Raw genomic sequence first — 22,587 nt, 5'->3', positions numbered from 1 at the left:
CACACACACACACACACACACACACACACACACACACACACACACACACACACACACACACACACACACACACACACACACACACACACCCATCAGGGTGAGGCATGGCTCAAGTGGTGGAACACCAGCTAAGCAAACGAAGCCCATGCAAAGTCCTGAGTTTAAACCCTGGTACAACCACAAATACTTGTTTAAAAATAAAATACAACAAAACAAGAAAGAATGTGACAGAGATCACATAACCTATAGTATATTTTCTGGCCCTTCACGCCTTTAAAGAAAGTTTGTGTATTTTTGTTCTATGTCTGTAAAAAGAAAAAAAAAATCTCCAGAATATGAAGTACAGTCAGGCGATACAGTTAACACATTTGAAAAACATGACTTACTGTATTTGGTCTTTGTAAGTACAGAGCAGTTCTCAGAACATGTATCCAGAACCATACGTGGACCAAAGAGGTTAGGACAGCATTCCAGTTTGATACAGGTTTGCCGACAGAATTCAGTCACCCGGTCTGCTGTTTTTACTATCTCAACAGTAGCTCGATAACTCTTCCCTTTATATCTGCCATTGGAAGACATTAGCTGTCAAATTCATTGAGCCAGTTACCCAGACAAAACACAAACATACTGATACATATGAAAATTATTTCATTCATTTCATATACACATACAACTCTGTGTCGAATAGGTGAAAGATACTGTAGCCAGATTATCTCACATACATACATACATACATACATACATATTGTTGTTTGAACTCAGGGCCTTAAGCTTAGTGCTTATTAGGTAAGTACTCTACCACTTGAGCCCACATCTCCAGCTCTTAAAAATATTTTTTGGGGAAGTAGCACTGTGGCTCAAATGGTAGAGCACTCGCCTTGAGCTAAAGAGTGAAGGGACAGAGCCCAAGCCAGAGTTCAAGCCCCACAACCGACAAAAAAACAAAACAAAACAAAACAAAACAAAAAAATATATATACATATTTTGCTTCTTAGAATATTCTATGCCCAAGCTGTGCACCAGTGGATCACATCTATAATCCAAGCCTTGAAAGAAAAAGTCAAGTTAGATAACCAGCCCCTGAGTTCAAGTCCTAGTACCTCCATGTGTATGCATGCAGGCATGGACACGCACGCACACATACACACAAACTGTGTATCCATAGTTTGAAAACTCTGATAGTAAGTTATACATTTTGTACTTAAATCTGGCTAAACTATGACAATTAAAAACTATTTAAATTAGCAAACCCCTGCTTTCTGTTCCTCGGTGAGCAAAAAAAAAATTATTGTCCTTTAAGTAGTTGTACAAAAGGGTTTCAACTCATTAAGTCAGATTAAATGATTAAATAGAGAACAATGCATCTTGACCAGTGTCATCCTTTCATCATTTTCTGCCATCTTCCCAATTTCATCCATACCCTCAAGTTATGTGATTCCATTTACACCTATGTACATGGGCTGTATTCGCCCATCCCTTCTCTCCATTCATTTGTCCTCTTCCTTTTTACCCTCTCCCGCCATTTTGTTAAACTGTTAGTTGTTCAGAGGAGTTACAGTTTTCTTTTTATCTTCTTTTGTAGTCCTGAGGACTGAACCCAGGGCCTGTAGATGCCTTGGAAGCACACCTTGAGACCCAACCTGATCACTGAAAGTTTTCAAATAGTAATTTTACTAGCTACTATAAAAAGAAAAGTGGTTTTTTTTATCCTTATCCTTTACTCTGGTAGTGGTCTTTGGAGTATCTGTTATTCCAGGACAGTATAACCTGCCATCTATCCATAAAAAGGATCAGGTCAGAAAGCATTTTGAAGAGTAATTTTTGTGTCTCTTAAATCTAATTTAAAAAATTGTTCTATGCCAGGTGCCAGTAGCTCATGCTGATAATCCTCGACACTCAGGAGGTTGAGATCTGAAGATCACAGTTCAAAGTCAGCCCAAGAAGGAAAATTCAGGAAACTTAACTACAATTAACCACCAAAAAGCTGGAAGTAAAACTGTGGCAAGTGGTAGAGTGCTGGCCTTGAGTATAAAAGCACAAGGATAGTGTCTAGGCCCCAAGTTCAAGACCCAGAACAAGCCAAAAAAATATATATATCCTAGCATTTTTATGTCTTTTGAAGTCGTATTTCTCTTCTCTTATTTGTTTATTTATTGATGGTACTAGGATTTCAACTTAGGGTTTCCTGATTCCTAGGGAACCACTTGGGCCACACCTCTATCCCTTCTTTCTTCAGTATTTCTTTTAGATAGGATCCCTGATTTTGCCCAGGCTGGGCTCAAACTATGATTTTTCTGATCTCTGCTTCCCAAGTAGCTAAGATTAGAGGTGGGAGCCATTGTGCCTGGCCCCCTATTTCTTATATTTCATGTATACATATTTCATAAATGTACTGATGCATGACAGAATGTAAATTGAAAAAATAGCCTAATCTTTCACCACAACATAAATGTTCTGATATTATCTGTAGAATTGATTCTCTTACCTGCAAAAGACTAAAAAAAGAATAAAGGACAGAGGAATCTACTCACTTGGCTTTTAAGACTTCCCCACATCCATGCCATACAGAATCTTTATCCAGCTGAAGCTCCCGGAGAACACGACTGGGTTTATAGGCTGCATTGATAAGTAACGTGAGGACCTGAGCTCAATTTAAAATAGAAATGTGGGTTGGGAGGAGAAAAGCAGACCATTAGAATCATGGCATCCTTTTGTTAAGGTCATCTTGGGGACTAACTCGAGTCATACTAGTAAAGAAATGTTAATACAATAATACCAAAAAATATGGAAGTTCCTTAAAGTTACAAATAAACAATAACTAATCCTCTTAATATGTGGCCAGGAAAAATTTCAAAATAGCATGTATTTCCAAATGCTTTTCCAGCCATGGCATACACAGAAAATTGTACTTGGGACACTGTGTAGACAATTTGACCTTGTTAAAGCTACAGAAGTCTGGTCTAGTACCTCTGGCTCCTCTAGACTCTGCCTTGACATACTGAAGGCTGAAAGGTTCAATATGACCTCACATCCATTACCTACAGCACAGCATACTGTTTGGGAGACACTTAAAATAATGATTCCTTCATATTCATAGTTTTGTCACACAGTTCAAAGTTCACATTTTCCTTTTTTGGTGTGTGGTACTGGGTATTGAATCCATGGCCTGGTGCCCACTTGAACTATGCTCCTAGCCCTTTTGTTTCTGAGAAAGGGTTTTACTACCTTTCCCCGGGGCTGTCCTCAAACTCATGATCCTATCTGTCTTCTAAGGAGTTGAGATTACTGGCATGTACCACTATGTTCAGATTCTCATGATTCACACTTGTTTTTATTTTTGTTTTCTGATCCATCGTGGGGCTTGAACTCTGGGCCTGGGAGCTGTCCCTCAACTCCTCAGCTCAAGGCAAGTGCTCTACCACTTGAGCCACAGTGCCACTTCTGGTCTTCTGAGTGGTTTATTGGAGATAAGAGTCTCAGGGACTTTTGCTGCCCAGGCTGGCTTTGAACCATGATCCTCAGATCTCAACCTCCTGAGTAGCTAGGGTTACAGGTGTGAACCACCAGCACCCAGCCACACTTGTAATTCTTGTGAGGTCTCTGACAGAACACTTTTCAAACTGATAGGGGTGAACCTGCTAAGTGAAGAATTGCCTAGATGAATGTTCCCTAGGAAGTAGAAAAAAATATACCCAATTCAGTTCCCAGTATAGTAATTTTTTCCCCTTATCTGTGACTGCATTCAGAGTTTCAGTTATCAATGGCCCACAGGAATCAAAAAATAATAAATGGAAAAATCCTAGAAATAATAAATTAATTTGTAAGAAATATGTAAACTGCGCATTGAGTAGCATGATGAAATCTTGTACTTTTTTTTGCCTAGAATATGACTTATCATTTTGTCCAGCATACTCATGCTGTCCATAGTACCCATCTTTTATTTGCTAAGTAGCTGCGTTGGATATAAAATTTACTATTGTAGTATTGCAGCACTAATGGTTCATGTAACCCTTACAATAGCCTACTGCTACACAAGAATGCCCATATCATTCACTTCACTTCATCTCATCAGGCAGGCATAATACCTAAATCTCACACTATCAAAATTAGAAAGGTGGATTCAGCACATACTGAGACCATATTAGTGTATTATTTTCATTGTTTTGTGTTGTTATCAGAAGTTATTTTTAAACTAGACAGAAGTTCTATGATTTGGTTGTAGTTTAAGTATGTCCCTCAAAACTCCAAGGTGTCAGAAAACTGGTCCCCAGAGTGCCAGACATATGGGGGGAATGGGAACGTTCAGAGAGAGGTGTTCACTGAGATGTCCTTAGGCCAACTGAGAACATGACCTCAGAAGTGACTGTGGAACTCCAGTCTCTTTGGTTATCTGTTTGGTAATGCCATTTCTTTCTCTTAGATGCTGTTGCACAATAATATGACACAGCCACAAGACCTTCACTAGAGACCAAACTGTTAGATCTACCAATGAGGCAGACCACCTCACCTGATGTTGAACTTTCAGATTCCAAAACGATGAGCTAAATAAACCTCTTTTCCTCACACCAGCTTGCCTTAAATATTTCACTATACCATAAAAACCAGATTAATATAATACATATGTATAGGACAAGATAGTATATATAGGATTTGGTACTATGCATATTTTCGTGCATCCACTGAGGTTTTGGAATGCATCTCCCATGGATAAGGAGGCACTCTACATGAAAAGTTAGTGATGTTTGAGAAAACCTATACCTGTTCTATCTGTAGAAGACTATTGTGAAATTCCAAGTTCCTGTGCTTTAGGTCAGAACCTTACCTCTCTAAGAACCAGAACACAGTTTCCAGGTCCTACACATTGAGGCAGCTCAGCAATTCTTCCTTTGTTAAGATATGGCCCTGAGAAGCAACGGTGATTGAAGTATATCTTTGGACAGCAATATTTTCCATTGATCATAACTAGGAATTAAGAAAAACAAATATTCAGAACAGTCATTCTCTACCCCATGTTTCCAGAGCTGAATTACTGGAGGAAAGGGACGAAGCATACACGTATTCTAGTGTATATGTATGTGATGTTCGGAATCAAATCCAGGGCTTTGTGCATGTTAAGCAAGTACTGAGCCCTGAAATTACACATTTTAAAGCTTAACATGCTTTGAGAATGCTCTTGAAATAATCTTATACTAGATTACAGAGCTTATCATTCTGTTGAAATCAAACAAATACCCTGAATGCTAATTCTGGGGTTAATACAACAATGTTCTAGACTGAAGGGCAATTAGAAGCTATTTTCTGCTTAGAAAAATAAAGATGTTTTATTGTCTGATTTTTTTTAATCTTTAATAGGTGACTTGTCAGTTACTATGGGGATTTTTTTAAAAAACATTACTTTAAAGAGTATTCATTCAAAAAAGTAACTGAGAGGGTCTCAAGGTCTATTTACACCCACAAAGCACAAAAGAACCAGAGCAAACTTTTTAGCCCATTAACAATTACAGAGAGAGTTCTTAAACTCTCATCAGCATTGCCACCTTTTTGGGTAGGGTTTAGGGGCCAAATTGTAACTCCCCAGAAACATTCTGCAACAGTTGGTTTTAAAGAACTAGAAAAGAAATAACTGGGAATCACAGGTTCATAAAGTATATCTTCCACTTTATCAATAGAAATTTAGGGCTCTGGAACATTGTATTAACTCCGGAGTTAATCAGCATGTATTTCAGGGTATTTAAGCAAAAAGATGTGTGCATACTGCACATCATTAACAGAATTCTTACATTCTCTCTTTAATTAAAAATTCAGATTTGGGGTAAGGACACAGCTCAAGTACATGCATGAGGCTCTGGGTTCCATCTCAATACCAGAAAAAAAAAGTGAATAAAATTTAAAACAACAACAAAAAGTAGTTCCACTTGGTAGGTGGAAGTAGGAGAGCTCCAGTTCAAGGCCAGTCTAGAGTACATAGCAAGACCCTGGGTAAAGAAACTAATAAAAAAAAATTAACAAATAAGCAAGTCATGGGTAAGAGAAAAAAGTTCATGTTTTGAGAAAAATTTTGAGTTTCATTTCTGACTCTTCTACTCAGAAGCTATTATGAGCACATTCAACCCTTGTTTCTCTCCTAGGCATTTACTATCACCTCAATGCCCAATCTGTGATGCAACATCTATAGTCAAAATGCTATGCATTAATTACATAGCAAAGGGGGAGGCAAGAGTACTTAACCTCCAATGATAATCTCATTTATTAGGGACAATCACAAATCCAGTGATTTTTTTAATTTATATATTTTTATTCATATATAAAGTACATTATAAAAAGGGTTTAAAAAAATAAACCATACATCTCAAAGCTCCTAATTAAGAAAAAGCACTAGCTTGGCACCAGTGGCTCACGCTTGTAATCCTAGCTACTCAGGAGGTTGAGATCTAAGGATCGCAGTTCGAAACCAATGCAGGCAGGAAAGTTTATCCCCAATAAATTATTCAGAAAAAGCCAGAAGTGGTGCTAAGGCTCAAGTGGTAGAGCACAAGACTTAGCAAAAGAAGCCCAGGGACAGAGCCCAGGCCCCAGGAGCAAAAAAAAAAAAAAAAAAAAAAAAAAGCAGACTATCTAGAAAGCTTCCATCTAAAGTCAATGACAATAATATTGACTTTTGGAGCCCTTGGCACACAAATGGTGGTCAGTAAAGAACAGTTTCAATTAGAAATGTGTAGAAATATTGGTATTGAGATGTTATAAAAGTAAATAAACACAATTAAAACTGTACCATCACATGAATCAAGTTTCTCTAATGAAGATGTCATATTCAATAAGTCAAATATATTCTTTAACTTATTTTCAAAATAGTCCACTAAAAGCAACTGAGGGTGGTCTTCTTTTCCATAAGATCACAAAGGCTTATACCTGAGTCTGTGGAGTTCAGTTCCTGACTCTTCAGGCCCTCATGGACAGTCCTTGAGGACAGGACTCTAGGTAAAGTAAACAAAGCAAAATAGTGAGATCATCTCTAAGACAAAAAAAGTGTAAAGTTTCCTTCAAATCTAAGAACAAAACAAATGTGTCAGGTTGTGAAATCTACAATGAAAAGTCTTCCTTCATCATACATTTTTTAAAACAGCAATTGCTTTTTAAATTATGCATAGGGATAAATGAGCCAAAAGACAGTCTATCAACAGTGCTAAAATATCACATGTTCAGGTGATGTTTTTATTCATGTGTATAAGAAATTGTAAAAGGAAGTGGCACTGTGGCTCAAGTGGTAGAGCACTTGCCTTGAGCTGAAAAGCGCAGGGACAGCACCCAAGCCCACGACCGACAACAACAACAAAAAATTATAAAATTATGACTCTAAGATTATAAAATTTCTTGTGTGATCATTTTTTCTTTGTAATTTGCTGTTTTATGGTGGTACTGGAATTTGAAGTCATGTTCATAACTGGCACTCTACCACTTGAACCATATCTCCACTTCTGTTTTCTTGCTGATTAACTAGGATATGAGTCTTAGATTTAAACTGCAATGCTCAGATTTCAGCCTTCTGAGTAGCTAAGATTATAGATGTGAACACCAGTGCCCAACTCTTGTGGAATTCTTAACAAATGAATGATTTTTTCAACAGAAGCACTCATGTTGAATTTTCTATTAACTCCAAAATTTACACACACACACACACACACACACACACACACACACATACACACACAATATGTATACAACTTATAGGGGAAGACGGGGGGAGGGAATGGGAGAGAATGAGGGAAACGATGATACTGTATGAAAGGAAATGTACTTATTACCTAACACATATAAATATAAGACCTCTATATATCACCTCTAATAATAACAATAAATTAAATTTAAAAAAACAAAACAAAACAAAACACAGCTGCCAGGGGTGGGTGGCTGATACCTGTAATCCTAGCTACTCAGGAAGCTAAAAATCTGAGGATTGCAGTTCAAAGCCGGCCCAGGCAGGAAAGTCCATGAGAATCTTATGTCCAGTTAACTACCAGAAAACCAGAAGTGGCACTGGGGCTCAAGTGGTAGAGTGCTTGCCTTGAGCTGAATAACTCAGAGACAGTACCCAGGCCCCAAGTTTAAGCCCCATGATGTACAACAACAACAACAAAGAAAAACCACAGCTATATGTGGTAATCCATTGTCTGTAATAACAGCTTCTCAGGAGGCAGATATGAGATCATAAGGTTTGCCCAAACAAAAATGTGAATCTCTATCTAAAAACTAACTAAAGCAAAAAAGCTACCAAGGGTGTCACTCTGGGGGAGAGGGGGAGGATGCACCTGCCTTAATATGTGTGAAGTCATGAGTTCAAACCCCAATGCCACTTATGTAAATTACTTTAAAAAGAAGCCAGGCATGATGGCTCATACTTGTAATTCTAGCTACTCAGGGGGTTTGAAATTCTAGGACAGTCTAGTCAAAGAGTACATGAGACTATTTCAATCAATAAAAAGCTAGGGTTGGTGGCATGTACCTAACATCCCACCTCTGTGGGAAATACAAATAGGAGAACTGTGAACTGAGCTGTCCAAGAATAAATTTGAAACCCTATCTGAAAAGTAGCTAAAGCAATCCCTTGTAGTTAATGCTGCATGTACTAGTCTCTAGAAATATGTGTTAGGCTGACACAACTTGATGGAACTCCACAGGGCTTGTTGTCCAAAGAAAAGTATACCATTTAGAGACATACAAATAAACTTCCCTAGATGTTGTGTTAAAAAACATTAAAGCCACTCAGCAGCAAAAAAAGAAAGAAAGAAAAAAGAAAAGTAGCTAAAGCAAAAAGGGCTGGAGGAATGGCTCAAGAGGTAGAATGCCCTACCTAGCAAGCCCCAGGGCCTTGAGTTCAAATATTAGTACTGCAAAAAAAAAAAAAAAACCTCTTAAGAGACTTATTCTTCATGTAATAACCTCTCACAAAAAGATTATTTTTGAGAATGCTTCCTGACTAAAGCTTTAGATTAGTCATAACAACTAAATCAAAACTCCAAGGGCAGCTTTTTTGTTGTTATTGTTATCTCACTTTTTATAAAATCCTATGGCCTTTCTTCTTCTACTATTAACTATAGTTTATAACTACAAAGGTAGTCATAACTATATATTAGGTAGTTATAGAATTAGCTATAGGTGAAATTATGTTTCCTCAAAATTCATTTGTTAAAGTCCTCATTCTTATGTATTTGGAGATCAAACTTTTGGGATTTAATTAAGATGAAGTGAGGTCATAAGGATAGAATTTGATACTATTGCTGATCTTCTAAGAGGGTGAAAAGGATCCGGAGGAAGGGTGTGGGGGAACATCATAGCTATATGAGGATATAGCCAGAGAGTGGCAATCAGTAAACCAGAAGAGAGCCCTCACCAAAACCAAACTGGCCATTACTTCAATCTTAAGATTTCTTAGCCTTTTAGGGCTGGGCATGGTGGCTCATGCTTGTAATCCCAGCTACTTGGAAGGGGAATATTGAGAGGAATATGATTCAAGACCAGTCATAGCAAAAAGTTAGCAAGACCCCATATCACCCAATAAGCTGTAGTTAAAGCTATGTGGAAGGATCATTGTCCAGATTGCTCCTGGCAAAAAACACAAAACCTGTAGGTTATGGTGGCTTATTCCAGTAATCTTAACTCCTCGGGAGGCTGAGGTCTAAAATCAAAATTCAAAAGAAAGTGTAGTTTTATTTCTAACCACCAAAAAGGCTGCAAGTGGAACTGTAGTTCAAGTGGTAGAGTGCTAGCCTAAAGTGGAAAAGCTCAGGGACAGTGCCCAGAGTTCAAACCCTAGGACTAGTACACTAGTGCATGTGTGCAACACACACACACACACACACACACACACACACACACACACACACACACACACACACACACACACACACACACACACACACACACACACACACACACACACACACACACACACACACACACACACACACCTTACCTGAAAAATACCTAAAGCAAAAAGGGGTAGAGGGCTGAAGTGATAAGAATGATTGTTGTGCAAGCAGAAGCTGAGTTCAAACCCCAATTGTGCCACACACACACAAAAAAATTAAAAATAAAATAAACCAGGCACCGGTGGCTCACGCCTGTGATCCTTGCTACTCAGGATGGTTCAAAGCCAGCCCGGTTCAAAGCCAGCCATGGTTCAAAGCCAGCCCGGGCAGCAAAAGTCTGTGAGATTCTTTTCTCCAATTAACCACCAGAAAACTGGAAGTGGCTCTGTGACTCAAATGGTAGAGTGCTAACCTTGAGCTTAAGAGCTCAGGGACAGAGCCTACGCACAGAGTTCGAGCCCCATACCGACAAAAAAGTAAAAATTAAAAATAAAATCAAATCTATTTTTCTAGCCTCCAGAATATAGGAAATTTCTGTGGTTTAAGTCATCAAGTTCAGTATTTTGTTATGGTAGTTAAATACCATTAATATTGATTTAAACACCCAATGTAGGGCTGGGAATGTGGCTTAGTGGTAGAATGCTTGCCTAGCATGATTGAAATCCTGGATTCGATCCCTCAGTACCACATAAGCAAAAAAAGCCAGAAGTGGTGTTATGGTTCAAGTGGTAGAGTGCTAGGCTTGAGCAAAAGAAGCTCAGGGACAGTGACCAGGCCTTGAGTTCAAGCCCCATGATTGGCAAAAAAAAAAAAAAAACACCTCATATATATAGATTAAAAACTACCTCCCCCTCCTTGCTGGTCCTTAGGGCCTGGTTACTGCCCCTGAACTTTTGTGCTCAAGGTTAGTCTACCACTTGAACCACAGCTTCCCCTTGGCCTTTTGGTGGTTATGTTAATAGGAGATAAAGAGTCCCATGACCTTTCCTACCTGGGCTGGCTTTAAACTGCAATTCTCATATCTCAGCTTTCTGAACAGCTAGGATTACAGGCATGCACCACTGGTGCCCCACTGAAACTTTTGTATTTTTAAGAGTTGCAGGTACCACCAATTCACTGCTTCTTAAAAGCTGTATGTGAAAGAGTTGCTAAGTCAGCACAAAGCCACTCTTTAGAGTGTGTCTTTTCTTCTTCTCTTTTTTTTTCCTTTCTTTCTTTCTTTTTTTTTTTGTGCTGGTACTGTGACTAGAACTCAGGGACTAGACACTATCCTTAGCTTTTTCACCAAAACTGGTGCTCTACCATTTGAACCATGGCTATAGCTCTGGCTTTCTGGTGGTTACATGGAGATATAAGTCTCATGAATTCCTGTTTGGGCTTGCTTTGAACTGTTATCATCAGATCTCAGCCTCCTGAATATCTATGGTTATAGGCATAAATCACTTGTGCCCAGAAGAGTATTTTAAGAGCTATCTTTAACCTCAAGATATCATAATTAAATAATTCCTAATTTATAATTTTTCCCTTCTTTCACAAGTACGAGGGGACTCATCTCCTTTCTTTCCAATGACTTCAGGCTGTGAATACCAAAGAAAATTCAATTTAGGGAACATTTTGAGAATGTATTTTGCCCCTTTGTATATAATGCAATTTTAGAAAATGCCTACACTGTAAGAAGAAGTATAAAAAGTATCAAATTTGAATGCAAAGACTATGCTTATATTTGGGAAAATAAAATATGAGGAACTATACTCTGAAACTTCTTTTTTCCCCTTGTACATTCTTTCAAACTTCAACTGTTCAGATATTCTATTACATTACTTACTGTTTTTCTGGTTGAACCACTGCAATTTTCCTTTGTTTATGAACTGTTAAAAGAGAAAAAATAGCAAAGAAAAAATTTAACTAAGGAAAATTATATACATATTAAGCTTCTATCAGCATATTTAATACCTAGTTCTATGTATGCATAACTGGCAAAAACTACATATTAGGGTTTATGTGTCTGAATATCTAACCTAAACTGGGTAAGGATCTTTATGCAAAAAGCAGATATACTATTTCCAGGACTCTCTGGGTCAATAAATTCCTATGAGTATATTCTAAACAAAACTAAGTATCCAAAAGAAAAACTGACTTAACCAGAGTGCCAAGACCATTCAAAAGAGGAAGGAGAGTCTTCAATATGAGGTGCTAGGAAAACATCATACACAAAAATCAACTTAAATCAGATAAAAATCTAAGGAGGTTAAAACAAAACTCTTACATATAAGAAAATACTCACAATTTGGTTTATCACTAATTCCTTAAATATAACATCAAAAGCAGAGGCAATAGAGTTGAAGTAGACTATAAAAAAATTGAAAGCATGTAAAAATAGTGAAAGACTACCTACAAATGGGAGAAAATATAAACCATATATTTGATAGGAGACTAATATTTAGAATATAATTCCCTACAACTCAATAATTAAAAGTAACCCAATTTAAAAAGAAGCAAAGGATCACATTTTTCCATAGAAAATATACTCATGGATAATACAGCATATGAAAACATGCTTAACATCACTAATCTTCTGGGAAATGCAAATCAAAACTAAAATGAGACCACTTTATATAGCTATCAAGACCAAAACAGCCATAAGTAGACAATAACTGCTGGGTGTATAGCAACTGAAGCTTCATAGCTGCTGGTATGGATATAACATAACACTGGTGTGATGTAACATACTGCTCTGGAAAAGCGTAAACACAGCATTGCCAATGGCTCACTATTCTACTCCTCAGTACAGAAATGAAAGCATACATCTACATAAGAATTAGTACACTAATGTTCACAGAAACGTTGGCCATAACAGTAATCAACTGGAAGCAACCCAACTGTTCATCAACTAATAAGTAGACAAATTGTGCACATCCATACAATGAAATATTAGTTTATAAAGTAATAAAATACTGATAGGTACGATAATACAGATGAATTCTTGAAGTTACACCAAGGCAGTCACAAAAGATCACATACTATGTGATTCCACTTATTTATTTTTTGGTTTTTTTGTTACCTTTAAGTAGTTATACAAAGGAGGTGCCATTTATCAAAGCAGTTTATGAATACAATGCATCTTGATCAGTATCTCCCCCTTGTGTGATTTCATTTAGATGAATGGTCTAACACAGAGGTAAACCTAAGGACATAAAAACTAGATTCATGATTGCCTGGAAAGGAGGGATTGGCTATTAATGGCTTTGTAGTCTCTTTTGGAGATGAAGAAAATGTTCTTAAATTACAACAAATGTTCTTAATTGTACAACATGGTAGGCTTACTGAAACTATTGAATTGCATATTTTAAAAGAGCAAATTTCCTAGTATGTCAAATTATATTTTAATAAAACTGTTTTAAAAGAAATGGGGGTAAGGATAGGGATGGAAGGGGAAAATGGGGGAGAACAATAGAAGGGTGACATTGACCAGGAAGCACTGTACTCATAATCTGACTTATGAAATTGTAATCCCTTTGTATAGCTGCTTAATTATAATTTTTTAAAAAACAGTATGGGGGAGAGGATAAGAAGTTACTTTCAAGATTAGGATGCTAAGAGACTGCTTCCATCTTGTTCATTTCTTTAGTTCTTTCACTTTCTCATTCTCATAAAAGCCAATTGCCATGCTGTGAGCTGTCTTATGGAGAGATCCACTTGGGAAATAACTAAGGGAAGCCTTCAGATAACAGGTAAGAAAGAGCTAAGGTCCTCACTTCAACAGTCAATGAAAATAAATTTCTGCTGCTATTATTGTCAGAACATATGTACTTCTCAAAATTCTTCTGAAACCTGATTAGGTTTCAGTAAGAAAGGAAGGTAATTATATTATGAAGGAAAACGCAGTATTAGACTTGAATTCAGGGCCTCTTCTGCTTGAGCCACACTCTCATTTGCCCAGCACATTTGTTTTAGTTATTTTTCAGCTAGGGTCTTGTGATTTTTACCTGGACCAGCCTGGACTACAATTCTTCTATTAGAGGAATGGCTCACCATGCCTGACTTGTTAATTTGAAAGAGAATCTTGCTAACGTTTTCTGTCAAGGTAGCCTTAGAACATAGTCCACCTATCTTTGCCTCCCAAGTAGTTGGAATGACAGGCTGAGTTACCATGCCTGGCTAACAGTTTAGTTTAGAATATGAAGATGCAGCAAGAAGCCTTCATATATGAACAACAAAATGGGGCCTCATCAGAAATGAAAAATGTCTCAAGACTTGCTAGATTCCAATGGAAATAGAAATATAATTTCTATTATTTACAAATTATTCAATCTATGTATTCTTTTATAGCAACCAGAATGGACTAAAATCTGACTAAATCTGTAAGACCTTCCCCAAGCCAAGCTCTGAGTTGATGCCTGTCCTGACTGGTACTTTCACTGCAGTATATGAGAAAGCTGCGTTCATAGAATTCAAATAAGTTGAGCCCATACACTCTTCCCACAGAAACTTAAGAGTTGTTTATTACTTTTTGCAATAATTTCCTATGCAGAAACAGATAAGGAGAATGCCACTTTATTTTTGGTTTCTGACATACTAACTGCTATGAGATATAATAGATCATTTAACAATCTACCCTGTAATCCAGAAACAAATACCTCGTGCCCGTCGAGGAGTACTTAGAGGATGGCCATTGGTTTCACACCAGCCCAGAGGAAATATATCCATGGATTCCACACTCACAATACATTCAGGTATAGGCTTTTTAGAACCTGTTAAGATTCAAAAATAAATAAAAAAAAGAAAAAACAAACTTTAAGACCATTAAACAGCTTCTTTCACAAATATTTTTCTAAACAATGGTCTACTTTTGCAGTAACTCAGATGTAAGAGTTTTGATAAATATCTTTCTCAGGAGACATACTTTTTCATATATGGTAAGTAGTATAAAAATCAGAAAATGATTTGGCTAGTTGCTTAGAAGAGGTTTCACAAAAGCCTATATTTAATACTGTCCTTCACATCTGCATTAAATACCAATTCTACAAATCAGAAACAGAAAGAACTGTGTCAAGAGTATAGCTTCTGGCAGCAGGATAAAAAGGAAAATAGGCACATGGAGTATAGCACTAAGCACTCACAGCCTTCCATCTACAAACCCAACACTGAGGACTGTCCTGAGAAAATATATCATTTCTATTTTATATTCTTTTTGGTTTATTTGTTTGGGAAAACCAAAATATTATCTCTTCAATAAGCCATGTATTAATGTTCATACTCATTTATTTTGTTCACACAAAATGCTTTTTTAATTATTCTTCAAGAAAATAGGAGACTCTCATTTCCTAATATTCCTGGTTAGAGGATGAGAAAATAAATTTTAGTTTAGGATATTGTATTTTCATCTTTAAACAAGATTGCTATTTAACTAGCTAGTCCAGTAAGGTTAACAAACCACAAAAGTAAACAGGAGTAGCAAAGGAAAGTGACCACAGGAAGCTTCTCAGGGGCACTGCTGCTTACCCTCCAACTGGAGCCATAGATAGGAGCCTCTTACTGCAGTAATGGTGGCAATGCACACTTCTTCAGGAAGAAGAGGATTGACTGCTTCAAGCTTCATGTTCTCCTTAAAGTCATGCTCAGAAATTGACTAGAAAATAAATGAGTCAAATCCATTGCTTGGATTAATATATTAACTTATGTGCTTTTTTCAAGTACTACTTAATCCCTAGGTCTGCTTTAAAGCTATTGGCTTATAATTTATTTTGCCATACTAGGATTTGAACTCAAGGCCTCATGCTTTTTAGGTATAAGTTCTATTGATGAACCACAATTCTGGCCCTTTATACACTCACTGTTTTTGAGACAGTCTTCTACTTCCTGCAGGGCTCATGCCCAGATATCAATTCTTTTACTTTATGCTTCCCACTGTAGCCTAGATGACAGCATAAGCCACCACACCTAGCTTCTGTTGCAATAAAGTCTGTCTGTATTTTCTGCCTGAGCTGGCCTGGAACTTAGATCTTCTTAAAATGTTGTTCTGAAAAGTATAGAGAATCCTCTAGTACCAAGTATGGGGAAATGCTTGTGAATTTCCCACGATAATTGTATGAATTTTCTATGTAATTTTGTTAATTTTTCATTATATATCGACAATATTACTATGTATGTACATATAGCTAAAATTAGTAAATATAGTTGTTTTTTTTTAAAAAAAAGATGTTCTGCCAGGGGCTGGTGGCCCACACCTGTAATCCTAGCAAATCAAGAGGCTGTGGTCTGAGGATTAGAATTCAAAGCCATCTCAGGCAGAAAAGCCACCCTGGGTAGTAAAGTTAAGTAGACTCTTTATCTCCAATTAACTACCAAAAAGGCATAAGTAGAGCTATGGCTCAAGTGGTAGAGCACCAACCTTGAGCAGAAAAACCTAAGGAAAAGCACCCTGAGTTCAAACCCCAGTACCAGCACACACACCCCCCTCCACACACACACTGCATTTTTTTTAATGGATCTAAATTTTTCATCAGGCCTAAAAAGGTTTCACACAAGCCAGGCACTGGTGCCTATCACCTAGCTATTCAGGAGGCTGAGATCAGAGGAACACAGTTCAAACCCAGCTTGTGCAGGAAAGTCTGTGAGACTCTTATCTCATGGTAGGGGAAAAACAAAGGAGGAGGCAACAATGCTTGATAAGAAATATACTCATTACCTTGCTCATGTAACTGTAACCCCTCTGTATAGTATTTTCACAATAAAAATCTTATTAAAAAATAAATATCATAATTATATTATACCTAACACAAAACGAACTTAATGACATCTAAAGACTATTTCATCTAGCCTGTATATTTTTCTCAGCAGCCTATAAACTTTCTCCAAACAGAGCATATTTTAGGACATAAAGCAAGTTTGACAAATATAAGAAAACAAAAATATCTTTCTATATTGTACCAGATCAAAATAAATAAAACTGAAACTCAATACAAAATAAAAGAACAAAAATTAGACACATAAAGAATGAAAAATACACTGTTGAATGATCTATAGGTCACTGAAGAAACACCCTGGAAATTCAAAAGCTCCTAAAACCAGCGAAAGAAACTACAGAATTTAAACACACACCTATAAACAACATTGTTGAATGACCAACGGGTCATTGAAGAAATATGAATCTAATGAAAATGATAACACAACCTTTGAGATACAGCAAAGGCAACACTAATACACACACCACACACACACACACACACACACACACACACACACACACACACACACACACACACACACACACACACACACACACACACACACACACACACACACACACACACACACACACACACACACATCTAAAGCCTAATGACATTCTTTAAGCCCCTAGAAAAACAACAAACCTCAAACTACCCAATGGAAAGAAATAGTAAAGATTAGGGTAAACCTGGGTGCCGGTGGCTCACGCCTATAATCCTAGCTACTCAGGAGGCTGAAATCTGAGAATCACGGTTTAAAGCCAGCCTGGGTGGAAAAGTCCCCTGTGAAACTCTTATCTCTAATTAACCACTCAAAAACTGGAACTGTGACTCAAAGTGGTAGAGTGCTAGCTTTGAGCAAAAGAGCTCAGGGATAGTGCCCAGGCCCTGAGTCCTGAGTTCAAGCCCCACAACTGACAGCCTCCCCCCCACCAAAAAAAAAAATAGATTAGAGTGGAAATTAATAAAATAAGACAAAAAAAACTATACAGCTGAGCAATATTGGCTTATGCCTAGAATCCTAGCTGTTCAGGAAGCAGATATCTGAGGGTCAAGTTTGAAGCCAACCTAAGCAGACAAATCTTCTATCTCTTATCTCCAGTTAACCAACAAAAAGCCAGAAATGGAGGTGTGACTCAAGTGGTAGAGTGCCTGCCAGCTATGAGGGAAAAAAACTGAGCAAGAGCCTATAGCCTAGATTTCAAGCCTGTGTGTGTGTGTGTGTGTGTGTGTGTGTGTGTGTGTGTGTGTGTGTGTTCTGTCTGTCTGTACTTGTGTCCATGTACATGTGTTCATATACAGACACACACACAAAAACAGGCTAGGGATGTGGTTCATGGGAGAGTTCCTGCCTAGTCAAGGGCAAGGCCCTAAGTTCAAAATTCCAGTATCACACACACACATACACACACACACATACACACACACACACACACACCACACACACACACACACACACACACACACAAATATCATTCCAACTGAGGCACATAGTATTGGTTTTGATTTAATACTATTAGGAAAAAAAAAGATGTCTCTAACAAAATTATAGCAATGATGATTTCCTGATGTTATTGCTGCCTTTATGAACATAGCAACAAAAGTCTACTTCATGGTGCAGGGAGGTCTAGCAATGGAATAAAAGAAAACAAAACAGCAATATTAAGACCAATGAAAAAGGAAATAATCATAAAATACTGCCATGATCAGCTGTGACTTTTGGATGCACATAGCAATGTAAAACCTCAACATGAGATGGGTAGGATGGGGGAAAGGTAATGAAAAATAGCTACGTGCTCATTTACTATATTATTATACTATATTCCTCAAAAGATGACAGCATATTATTTTTAGAAAGAACTATGAATGGCAGAATTACAGAGAGAAGAATAGGATGTGATGCCTTCTAGGAAGGGAGGCTATGGAAAGGGATTGGTCTACATTCTAAACTTATTACTTACTGCTTTTTTTTTTTTTTTGTCGGTTGTGGGGCTTGAACTCTGGGCCTGAGCGCTGTCCCTCAGCTCTTCAGCTCAAGGTTAGCACTCTACCACTTGAGCCACGCACCACTTCTGGTTTTCTGGTGGTTTATTGGAGATAAGAGTCTCATGGCCTTTCCTGCCCGGGATGGCTTTGAACCATGATCCTCAGATCTCAGCCTCCTGAGTAGCTAGAATTACAGGCGTGAGTTCCCTGTGCCCGGCTTTTTTTCCTTTTTAAAATATGTATATGTATTATTTGGATAGAAATTATTTTTAAACAAGCTTAATTATTCTCTGCTTTATATTTCAACATTTTTTCATATTACTGAACCATCAAATTAGGACATAAAATTTCAAATTCATATCATTTCAAAAAGAAAATATGAAACTACAAATCTATAATTAACTAACATAATTAGCAAACCATCTAACTACCTTCTATAATAAAAGTATTTTTCTTTGGACATTTTATTACAATCAACTAAGTATCTGGTTTGAGTGATATGGTGAGCTTGAAAGTAACTTCAGGACAAGCAGGTGAAAGACGACAGTCCTGCTTCCCTGAGGCAATGCCATAAGGGGTCTCACCAGAGGGAAGCACCTCTGGGGAGCAGCTTCAGCACCACACTGTTTGAGGTAGTCGGCCCAGTCGAAGTCCTGGCTAGGATATCCTATATGGAAACAAAAGAGCAATGATTTACACAACATATGCTTACTGGTTCTACCACTTTATCAAGTATCTACTGACAACTTCTAATGATTTGAGTGTGTTGATCATTTTAGAAAGGGAGGAAAATACCCTGTAAATCCAAATCATAGCTACTTTCTTCAGAACTTGGGATCAAACTGAAAGACTCATATGATTAATTTTATAAACCAGAGCAACTCTGGTCAAACTATGATAATAAAAGAAGAATCTTTAGATAGCATTTAAACCTTTAAAGTTCAAATGAGGCAATTACTTCAATCAATATTTTATTTTTAAAAAGTTGCTTGCCAGGAGCTGGTGGCTCATGCCTGTAATCCTAGCTACTAAGGAGGCTGAGACCTAGGATCGCAGTTCAAAGCCAGCCGGGGCAGGAAAGTCTGTGCGACTCTTATCTCCAATTAACTACCAGAAGACTGGAAGTGGTGCTGTGGTGCAAGTGGTAGAGCTCTTGCTTTGACCTGAAGAGCTCAGGGACAGGGCCCAGGCCCAGAGTTCAAGCCCATGACAGCCAAAAAGAAAAAAGGTTGCTGGGAATTTACCAAAAGAATTTAAGACAGTTATGACTGGATGTCATTTCTGGAAATAAATCTTATTGTCAATTTTAGTAGGACATGGGCTCTAAAGGAAAGAAATATAGGACTATTTTCTCAGTGAAGATTTTTTTTTCTTTGATAAGGCCATTTCCTTAAACATGTCATAGTTAATAGTGGTATAGCACTATTTTCAGATTCATAAACTCCAAAATCTCAATGCTCTGAGGCTATAAGTACAATGGCTATTGGTTGCAGTGTTAACTATATACAGTGACAACATCTATACCACAGACAGGAAGAATGAGTCTAATATTTAATAACAGCAGGGTAACTATGGTTGACAACAATTAATTGGATATTCAAAAGAGCTAGCAGTGAAGACTTTTAATGTTCTCAGCACAAAGAAATAATATATGTCTGAGGATATGCCAATTACCCTGATCTATTCATTATGAATTTATTTGCATACTGAAATCCATCTTGTATCCCAGAAATACAGTATTACTATGTGTCAAGTCAAGGAAATTTTAAAAACTTTCAATGCTCTTATAATCTGAGTCATGAATTTAACCCAGAAAAAAAAAGCTTAATTCCCTACTTCATTCTACCAAGGTTTTTGAAACTGTCATCTCCAACACAATGCCTGACTCTACCATCTGTATGGAAGGAGCTGGGTGGCTCACTGTGCCTGAACTGCTCTCTGCCTCTGAGAACTTAATACCACACAGAAACAGAGCAGGCTACTCAAGACTATTTCCTCCTACAATCGACAGCCCCTACAAATCACCTTCCCTGCCTAAGCAAGAAAGGCTCCATGTTCTCTGTCCCCACTTTACTTCCTGACAGGACACTTTCTGTCATTTTCAACTACAAACTTTCCTTCTTACTACAAAGACAGCTGATTTGTCTCTAACAATACTAACAACTTCAACATCTTTAATAATTCTTTTCTCCTTTTCACCTGAAGATAGCATGCAGGATAAAAAAAACTACGAAGCCTTCTTTTCAAACAAAGAACTTCTTTCATATAATACCCTCCCCTCCTTCCATACCATACCTTCCTTCTCTGATTACCACAGGGAAATGGGCATATCTATCAGTTCACAAATGCATCATTTCTTTAATTAGGTACTCCTATGCTCTGCTCACGGGCAGAGAACCTGGGAAGTTCTGTGAGTGTCTTCTACTTTTCCCCTGAAAGGGCTAGGTTACACTCATTTTATCTACCTCATGACCAGCTCAATGTCTGCTTCATAAGAAACATTACAGGAACAGTTGTTGGATGAATAAGACTGGATAGAGAGCCTTCTGACATATAACCCTTGTCAACACACTTCTAGCCCAGTGTTTCAGTGATGGAAGTCGTACTTAACTAACCAGAGACCTACCAATGAAGAATGCACAGATAACCTATCAATTTGTTTTGCTTATATAAAACATCAGATAAATATTGAATGTTTTCAAGATGCTGTTAAAAACATTAAAACTTTCATGCAATTATGATGAATTAAATCATAGTTAAATGTCTTGATTTTTAAAAGGCCAAAGATTCTATTTTACAAGGTTGCAGACATTTTACATTTTCTCTGTAGATAGCAGGGAAATGAGCTAATACTTTGCTCCCTAGAGCCCCTGAGTCCTATTCCTTACTAATGAGGTCCAGACATTAAAAATTATCCATCCCCTACTTTCTAGCCCTGCCTCTTTCTAACAGTTAGCTAGCTCCAAATGTTCTGTGTCCTTCCTTGCCCACTCCTATGTGAACTCTCAGAGACTCAAGACAGAACAGACTGGGCAACTAGCACAGAATCCAGGCCTGAAACTGGCTTTCTAGCTGGTTATACAGACAAATTTGTCAACGCAGGATAACAGAATACACTGTTTAACAGCTTCTTAGCTTATTTATAACTTTTCAAATATGTAAGTATCTGAAATCTAGACCATCATTTATACTTGCCTCAGGTCCTCAAAATATTAGGAACAGAAGCACAAAATACTTGTCAATGTCATTTAACATATATCTCATTTATGGCTGGGAAGGTGGCTCAGTAGTAGAGTGCTTGCTTCACATGCATAAGGTCCTGGGTTCGATTCCTCAGCACCACATAAACAGAAAAGCCAGAAGTGGCTCTGTGGCTCAAGTGGTAGAGTGCTAACCTTGAGCAAAAGTAGCTCAGGGACAGTGCCCAGACCCTGAGTTCAATTCCCAGGACTGGCAAAAAAAGAAAAACATCTATCTCACTTTAAGATATAAGGCAGGAGGACCATGAGTTTGCAGCCAGATCGGACTACATACAGAGTTCCAGGCCAGACTGGGCTACATAGTAGAACACTGTCTCAGAAAGAGAGAAAAAATTCACTAGGTGAGGTGCTTCATAACTGTAATCCCATACACTTGGCAGATAGAGACAGGAGGATCAAGTTTCAAGGCCAGTCTAGGCAAAAAGTTAACAAGAGCCTATCTCAAAAAACAAGCTTGTAGCCAGGCACTAGTGGCTCATGCCTGTAATCCTAGCTACTCAGGAGGATGAGATCTAATGGTCGTGGTTCACAGCCAGCCCGGACAGAAAAGCCCATGAGACGCTTATCTCCAATTAACCATCAGAAAACCGGAAGTGGTGCTATGGCTCAAGTGGTAGAGCACTTGCCTTGAGCTGAAGAGTACAGGGACAGCGCCCAGGCCCAGAGTTCAAGCCCCTTGACCACCACCAACAACAACAACAATGAAAACAAGCTTGTAATCTCAGCTGTGCTTAGTGCAGAGGT

General features: G+C 37.8%; 1 protein-coding gene across 6 annotated transcripts in view; it reads right to left on the bottom strand.

Annotated features, from left to right (window-relative positions):
* Window positions 1-22,587, bottom strand: part of Sfmbt1 (Scm like with four mbt domains 1) — a 153,246-nt gene that overhangs the window by 10,175 nt on the left and 120,484 nt on the right. For all 6 annotated transcript variants that reach the window (XM_070018534.1, XM_070018533.1, XM_070018538.1 and 3 more), the window contains 8 exons: window positions 19,168-19,250; window positions 15,369-15,495; window positions 14,504-14,617; window positions 11,692-11,734; window positions 6,910-6,974; window positions 4,823-4,962; window positions 2,532-2,641; window positions 387-562 (listed from right to left, as the gene is read on the bottom strand). In XM_070018534.1, coding sequence (XP_069874635.1) covers window positions 387-562; window positions 2,532-2,641; window positions 4,823-4,962; window positions 6,910-6,974; window positions 11,692-11,734; window positions 14,504-14,617; window positions 15,369-15,495; window positions 19,168-19,250 — 858 coding nt within the window. The remainder of the gene's footprint in view (window positions 1-386; window positions 563-2,531; window positions 2,642-4,822; window positions 4,963-6,909; window positions 6,975-11,691; window positions 11,735-14,503; window positions 14,618-15,368; window positions 15,496-19,167; window positions 19,251-22,587) is intronic.

This window comes from Dipodomys merriami, unplaced genomic scaffold (genome assembly GCF_024711535.1).
Source record: "Dipodomys merriami isolate MVZ:Mamm:240054 unplaced genomic scaffold, mDipMer1.0.p SCAF_13, whole genome shotgun sequence".
In the NCBI taxonomy this organism is placed as follows: domain Eukaryota; kingdom Metazoa; phylum Chordata; class Mammalia; order Rodentia; family Heteromyidae; genus Dipodomys; species Dipodomys merriami.
The sequence above is the reverse complement of the archived record's forward strand: the minus strand, read 5'-3'. Positions and strand labels throughout refer to the sequence as shown.